Source organism: Brassica rapa, chromosome A06, assembly GCF_000309985.2.
Source record: "Brassica rapa cultivar Chiifu-401-42 chromosome A06, CAAS_Brap_v3.01, whole genome shotgun sequence".
In the NCBI taxonomy this organism is placed as follows: domain Eukaryota; kingdom Viridiplantae; phylum Streptophyta; class Magnoliopsida; order Brassicales; family Brassicaceae; genus Brassica; species Brassica rapa.
This window is the reverse complement of record NC_024800.2, coordinates 25,829,400-25,837,448: the sequence shown is the minus strand read 5'-3', so window position 1 is coordinate 25,837,448 and position 8,049 is coordinate 25,829,400. Positions and strand designations below refer to the sequence as shown.

Below are 8,049 nucleotides of genomic sequence, written 5' to 3'. Positions count from 1 at the left end.
GCGTCTAGTTGATTTTTATTTTATTTTTTGACATCAATTGTGTCTAGTTGATCACAACATTTAACTTCTATAAAAGTTATATATATCAGCTTATTATAATTTGAAATCTAGAGAGAAGGACCATCGATATATTGTATTTCTAATTGAAAATTAGTCTTGCTATTTTCATATGTCTGAGATATCTCGAGGTTAACAAAAATAAAATTGATATAGTTAGTAGAATTAAGGGTCGTGGCATGGTATTCCTCGTATAAAAAGAGTCCTTCTATATTTAGATGAAAATGAGCAACAATGCTTTTATGAGACCATCTCCAATGTATTCTCCTATTTGTTCCTCTAAAATAGGAGAAAATATAATAGAGGTAACTTTGTCTCTAATGAATTACTCTATTTCTTTCTCTGAAAAAAAATATTTTTTATATACTTTTAAAAATTTACAAATAATACATTTTATTTGTGAAAGTTAAAAATTAACCCAATTTATTTTAACATTTCATAAAATTATGATATTATTTAAATTATGTATTTCTTTAAAAAATTATTATGTAAATAAAATGTATAATTCTATTTATAAAAAAGTGTATTTCACTAAAAAAATATTTTGCTTATAAATATTAAAGTAAATAGTTAAATGACCATTTTGTAAATTAAAAAAAAATGTCACTATTATAGAGAAATGCTATTTCTTCTTCTAAATATAGAAGTGAAAATATCACTCTATTTTAAATAAAGAAATATAGATAGGTTTGAGTAAAAATTTCTCTATTATAGCATTTAGAGCCAAAAATAGATATGGAAGTATAAAAGTAGACAGATTTACTAACAATACTAACATCAAAAATATTCAAAATTAATTTATTAACTTTTTTTTTTAGAAAAAAATAGTTAGCTATTGTTCATAGCAAGCAAAATCCATTAGAGAAATCCACATGATGATGACAGCTCCCCATTTAGAAGTCGTAGAAGAAAAGTAAAGAAGATGTGCAGCACTTGCAGATATGTTTATATATTCATAATAAAAAAAATATACTAGAAAAATCGTGGCCCCATCAGAAAAAATGAAAATTGTCAAACAATATGAACTATGATGGACACTGAACAATAATGAAACATTGATATATAAAAACTTTTTAGACAAAACAAATTGGTGTAGTTACAAAATTTGAGAATTGATGTAATACAAAACATTGTTAAAATTGTTTTATTAATATTCGCTATTTTTAAGACTAAAAAAGAAAATTAGAGTCGCAAAGCATCATCGAACTATTTTGCCATTCTACAGAACTGTAAAAGAAATCATAAAATATCAACAAGATTTCTCTGGGAAAAATTATATGCTCCAAATGTGTATTTATCAAATATTTTTTTAAAAAAGTATTTATCGAAGATAATGGCGGTCTGATTGTACAAACTGGTGAAGATGTTTTCATGTATGAATTATTCATTCATTTGAAAAGAGACCTTTCATATTAATATTTAAATATTAAATAACTATTTTACAGAATAGTAATAGTAAAATATCAAATGACACATAATATAGCACTATATATATGTGTATGTGTTATCAAATAAGATGTTTGTGACCTTTTGTCTCTTCTTCTACAATTGTCTTTCTCCTTTCTAGCTTTCTTTCTGCTCCAAAAAAAAAAAAAACCAAAAAATGTATGCAATGAAAGAAGAAGACTGTCTCCAAACGTTTCACAACTTACAAGACTATCAAGACCAGTTCCTTCTTCATCTCCATCCACAAAACCACCCCTGGTCATCTTTACCTTCTTTTGACCCGACTCATTTCCCATCCAACCCGACCCGTTATCCTGACCCGGTCCACTACTTCAACAAGAGAGCTTCTTCATCTTCTTCTTTTGACTATACTGATGGTTTTGTCTCTCCTCCCATGGATAATCATCATCATCAGAACCATCTAAGGATCTTATCCGAAGCTCTTGGACCCATCATGCGTCGTGGCTCGTCCTTCGGGTTTGATGGTGAGGATATGGGGAAAATGAGTGCACAAGAAGTCATGGATGCCAAGGCTTTGGCTGCTTCAAAGAGTCATAGTGAAGCCGAGAGAAGAAGGCGAGAGAGAATTAACACTCATCTTGCTAAGTTGCGTAGCATTTTACCAAACACAACAAAAGTAAGTTGTAATAATTAATACACTTTCCCAGTTTCCCTTCTAGTATGGCTTTGATGTTTTGAAATTTAAGCACGTTTTGGAAAATAGAAGGAGAATTAATTGAAATTAACGAAAATTTTAGAATTAATCAATGATCTACTTTTCAAATGTTACATTTATTCAAGTTAGTAGTTGTAGTTCTCATTTTTAAAAAGCAATAACTACATCATAACGATATTTTCGGTATGTAACTATACTTCATACATGTGATTTTTTGTGATTATAATCATTATTATTAATATATAGATTATTTTTTCTTTAGACCGACAAAGCTTCCTTGCTAGCGGAAGTGATCCAACACATGAAGGAGTTAAAACGACAGACATCACTGGTCACCGAGACGTGTCAAGTCCCAACAGAGTCCGATGATCTGACCGTAGATTCGACTTACAACGATGAAGAAGGAAACTTGGTGATAAGAGCTTCCTTTTGCTGCGGAGACAGGACTGACCTCATTCATGACGTCATAAATGCCTTGAAGTCTCTTCATCTTCGAACTCTCAAAGCCGAGATTGCAACCGTAGGTGGTCGAGTCAAGAACGTCCTTTTCTTGAGCCGAGATGACCATGAAGATGATGGTTTCGAATATCGTAACGATGCCTTGGAGCATGATGATGAAGAGAAGAGATATAATCGCGTGAGTTCGATAGAAGAAGCGTTGAAGGCGGTTATAGAGAAGTGTGTCAATAATAATGATGAAAATAATGATAACAATAACTTGGAGAAATCATCGTCAGGGAGTATAAAGAGGCAAAGGACTAGTAAGATGGCAAATCGATTTTACAATTAGTTTATATTCCTCCATATATAAAATGATTGTTTAGATCATCAAGTCATTAATTAACTAATTAGGGTTAGTTAATTGGACTTGCAAAATGGGATCATGGGTTGGTGGTCTTAATATTAAGTATGTTTTGAGGCTTTTTAATATTTTTAATGTGGTTTAGGTTTCTTCTTCTATGTTTTAACTTATGAAGGACCCCTTTATTTAGGGTTCGGTTTATATATTGTACTATAATTAAGACATTTTCTGGTCTTGTTTAATATAGGTTATGTAAAGAGTTTGGGGTTTGTATCAGTGGAGTGGAATCAAGAAGATTTTATTATATTATATATATGATCTTGATGTGTACAATAGGCAACTTAACATTATAGTTTTCTAATTGTCAATTGCTTTTCTATTATTACTAATATAAGAGGTTTCGTTTATATATGTACTAATCTATAATAATCTATAATGACAGAAAATTCTCTTTGCATATCCCTTGCTAAATTTCTGATGACCATAAAAATAATGTCGTAATCAAAATTTAAATTTAAATAAATATTAGTATCTACATTAATATATATTTGCTATCATCGACTGAATACTCAGCTTTCACTTCATATATGTAAGGATATATAATAAATGTTACATTTCCTAGATCAGATTGAGGTAGAGAGTACCTAGTATAACAAGTGATATGGAGAGGGGTAGATCGAATCTTTTTCGTGGGAAGTGAAGACTTAGATCTTTGTTCTATTTATAGAAACTCTTGTGAGCTTTAGTTTCGGGATCTTTGCAATGTTGTCTCTTTCACCGTTACAGATACTCTCTTCTTCTTACGTTATTTATTATCACTACAGATATACAGTTGATACCACAAACACATCACGTCATGATTTTATAACTTGTGCATCTATAGGTTTCTTTTGTTAGTTTCTGTTTTCACTCAGTCCTAACTCCTAACATATAACAAAATTAAAGGCTTTCTTCGCATGAATAAAAGAATTACACATTATTTTGATTACACTATGATTTTCTTTTCCTTTTCAGATTTTTATTCTGTTATAATATGGTTTACGAATTACAAGTTTAAAGAATAACGGTATGGAGTTTTATGGGCCTCGATGAACAAATTTGTATGCCAAATGTTTAGTGATGTGTTTTCCTTGAAATATAACGGTGGGGCATGATTATCGTCTTTAGCACATGGGCTGGTCGATATACTGAGGCCCAATAGTAAATTCAAAATAATTGGCCTATGCAGGTACGACGTCATTAGCACGACGGTCTAACCCACTGAGCTAATAGGCCATTTGAACACCTTTAAATAACAGCTAATTGACTTCTTATAAGGAGTAGCAATATGACCTAACTATTAGCCATGAAGAATTATGAGCATTTCCAAGAAAAAGCCATATGAGAATCAATGTACAGTTTTTTTTCTTAAATTTGGGGCATTTAAAATATAAAAGTGGCAAAAGTATACAATAGGGGGGCCTATTACATAGCTTTAGTGAATTTTTAGAAATCAAAACTGGCCTTAGAAGCCCAAGTAGTAAGAGAAATATATTGATGTGTCTCTGGCCCAACCCAAAATGAAAGAAGAGTAAATTGGCGCAAGAAGAAACTTGAGAAAGTCGGAACGGAACTTTAATGGAGTGAAAACCAGAGTTGCATGCAAGCGCTCGATTCCAGGGGGTGAGACTGTCGCATAGCTGATATGCGATTCTTAATTATGGAAGAGATGGTGGAGAGGATGACAAATAAACTGACGTATTACTCTGAGCCAATTGATCGCAGTTTCCCTCTGTCTTTGTATTTGTTTGAAGAGCCAAGTCTGACTTTGATTTTCTTTCATTGACCAGAAGGTCTTGTCTTTAATAACATTCTGATGGATCTAGGCGACCCAAACAGATTCTGTTTTGAAGAACAACAGTTTGATAATGCAAGTTCTGTTCCAATAATCAATGTTAATCTGTTACGTTTAAGCTTCCTTGAGAGTGAAGAAAAAAAGATAATATCAAAATATCTCTTATTGATTAAAATGAGCATTTACATGTATATATAGTCAGCTGTACAATTGAGATTAAACCAACTAATCTAACCGAACCACTAAACCGATATAAATAAACCTTCCTCCGTAGGTGTAGTCACTTTATCAATGTACAGGTTTGAAAGACACACCTGAAGATAAGTCCACAAGTGTTGAAGTACGTAGATACAATATTATGTGGACCAATAATGTCGAATAGAAAAGCATGTACATACAGACCCCAAAATACTTCAGCTAGTTGGAGTTGTGATATTACAGTTGGATACACCATTGGAATTATTTGTTCACTATTCGGAACAATGAACTCATAGTTTAAACTTTAAACATACCATGTGAAACAAAGATATACAGGCTCCTTTTGACAATATTGTGAAATGGCACAATGATACCAACCTAACGAGATGGTAGATCTACTTCACTCGTTGTTTTGACCGCCATGAACGATATATCATATATACGTAGCTTAAGCCTTTAAGTAGTACAGTTCTGAAAATATATACAAGATATTGAATTCTTGAAACAAATCTAAAACTGAAAAAAAAAGTGGAATACAGAATGTTTAGCTTAATTGGCTAATGTAAATAGACAACTTTGTGTGAACATCAATAAATAGAGTTGGAACTTATAAAGAAATAAAAATAAATAGAGTTGGACCCCGATGTGAGAAAGCGACAAGAGAAGAGGTCGATGGTTCTGGCCACGACGGCGACGGTGGTAGGTCCGTCGTGTAGGCCCGCCGCACGTGGTCGAGCTTATCCTCTTGTCTTTTTGACCGTTCAACTTAATTTGTCTCTTCCTCAGTAGCTTTATGTATCAAGATTTTCTTACTGCTCAATAGATTTTATTAAATCATCTACGTAAGGATTCAAATTCTAGCGACTGTTGAAAGAAAAAAAAAAAATCTAGTGACCATTGCCCTTAACATCCATCAGTAGAAAGAAAAATAGGATTCACTGAATCGAGTTTTCTGATTATGAAACTCTTCAGTTCATCAAAAAATATGTATAAAGAACGTGACAAAAAATAAATGAATACACATGTGTAGATGATGAGTACATAAACATATTGGCTGGCACTGTATAGTTAAAGTTGGCCGACAACAGAATATCAATGAGACAATGATGCAGATTCAGTTTCTCCCAACCTGACACTTTGACCCCAGTTTCATGCTTTCCATTTGTCATTAACAATAATATTATGTGAAAACAATAAAAGTTAATATTAGTGTTATAATGACAATATTTGTGGTTGGACTGGTTGCTTGATGTACAACGCACCACCCAATCGGAACTCTCTCGACTCTCATTCAAACCCCTTTACTACTTCAATTAATATAACTTATTACTATTTGGACTCAAATAATTACTACAAAGTTGACATTGATACGCTTTAGGTTTTCAATGGACATCGGTGCAGGTCTCACAGGTTCCTCCTTAAAAGCTGTTCTCTCCCCTAGCAAGGAACCGAAACCAACTAATGGATCCATGAAACCCCAAATATTATATCTCCAATGGAAGATCATAGATGTAACCATTTTGCTCTGATTTTCGTTGTAATGGTTATCGCAGATTGTTCGACGGAATTTAGACTAAACTTTTCAGAATAGATTTCTTCTAGAACAGTATTAGCCAAATAAAATAATCTATCATTACCAGGAGAACTTTTAACATGTAGGCAATGAAGGTGATTGCAGCCCGTTGTAATGCAGAAAGCACTTCAATCGTTAAAAAGCGTGAAAAAATATCATCTGATGTCAATGCATTGGCAACATCCAACCAAATTTCGGTCAAGATTTCATCATTGATTTCTCTTGTACTCATATTTGTCATATCATATTTTTTAACGAGTAAGATTGTTCTAAAGAGCTTGTTGTGGCTTTTTTCATGTAATGTATCATATCAACTTTTATGTTATTGTCTTTGATAGACAACATTGAATAAAAATAATTTAGACGTAAAAATATAATCACTTAACTAATTTCTTTCACTCTCAAAAAAATTTTGATTTTCTCAAAATTCTTTATTTTAACTTCACTTTTCTTTTAATTTAATAAATTATATTTTGATGAATTTATTTATGAAATATTACATATATATTATCTTCTATGTATATTAATAGATATTATATATGTTCGGTAACAATGTATCGTCTAAAAAATATATAACTTCACTAAATACTACATATAATATTTAGATAGATAAACATAGATATGTTAGAGTTTATTTTATTCTTGTTATTGATAATATTTAACATAAATTAAAAATATTAATAATAAGGTTGAACCAGATGATATGGATGAAACATAAATTGCACAAAAAAAATCTTATGAAACATCAAATTTTATATATTATATTTTCCATAAATAGTTATACATGTTATTTTTATATCGTCTAATTCTTTTTGTTTATATCAAAATCATAGATAACATTTACACTGATAGAGAAACATATATATTTATATTTTATTTTTATTCTTGATAATAGGTAATATAACTAAAATAATTAATATTTGTTTATAAATTGTAATTTTATAATATTTTATAAAATTTAATTTATTGAATTCATTTATCTTATTTGGTAATTTATATTTTATTTTTATACTTAAACTTTATCTTTTTAGTTTAGATATTTAATTTTAAATTTTCTAATTTTTTTAATATTAAATTAAATGTGATAACTACTAAATTTATTTGATAAATAAATCTATATTTGTTTTGTATTATTTGGTTGATATGCATTATAGCTTTGATTTTATTATCGGCTTGATCTGAATTTGATATTTTGATTGTATTATCAGTTTTGATTTACGTTTTTTATTAGCGTCACCATTTGAAACCTTAATATATTACGTGAATGGTTGGTTCACTGATTGACAATCAGTTTTAGTCTTCAGATGTTCTTGAGGCAATTAATTAAAAAGAACTTCACTTTATATTTTAATAGACTAAATTTGTCGTACTTCACAGATGTCTTCCATCATAAATAATTTGGCAAGTAACAATACGATTAATGAAAGTTTTTAGAATAAAATTTTTAACGGAATATAAGAAAC

The 8,049-nt window shown here is 30.4% G+C and overlaps 2 protein-coding genes across 2 annotated transcripts; one reads left to right on the top strand and one right to left on the bottom strand.

Annotated features, from left to right (window-relative positions):
• The first annotated feature begins 600 nt into the window (after window positions 1-600).
• On the top strand, window positions 601-3,293 carry LOC103875356 (transcription factor AIG1). Its single transcript, XM_009153870.3, has 3 exons — window positions 601-1,487; window positions 1,518-2,140; window positions 2,442-3,293. Exons 2-3 carry the CDS (start codon window positions 1,661-1,663, stop codon window positions 2,967-2,969), a joined length of 1,008 nt encoding a protein of 335 aa, XP_009152118.1. The 5' UTR covers window positions 601-1,487; window positions 1,518-1,660; the 3' UTR covers window positions 2,970-3,293.
• LOC108872255 lies at window positions 3,110-6,175 on the bottom strand. The gene is made up of 2 exons (XM_018659661.2): window positions 6,143-6,175; window positions 3,110-5,802 (listed from the first exon to the last, which is right to left on the bottom strand). Exons 1-2 carry the CDS (start codon window positions 6,173-6,175, stop codon window positions 5,563-5,565), a joined length of 273 nt encoding a protein of 90 aa, XP_018515177.1. The 3' UTR covers window positions 3,110-5,562.
• Window positions 6,176-8,049: the final 1,874 nt, after the last annotated feature.

Excerpts from the sequence above, each read along its gene's own strand:
- LOC103875356 (XM_009153870.3), top strand. The coding sequence starts at position 1,661 with ATGTATGCAATGAAAGAAGAAGACTGTCTCCAAACGTTTCACAACTTA. Across the intron at positions 2,141-2,441 it reads TTTTACCAAACACAACAAAA|ACCGACAAAGCTTCCTTGCT; the intron begins GTAAGTTGTAAT and ends TTTTTTCTTTAG.
- LOC108872255 (XM_018659661.2), bottom strand. The coding sequence starts at position 6,175 with ATGGAAAGCATGAAACTGGGGTCAAAGTGTCAG. Across the intron at positions 5,803-6,142 it reads AACTGGGGTCAAAGTGTCAG|CTACTGAGGAAGAGACAAAT; the intron begins GTTGGGAGAAAC and ends TGATACATAAAG.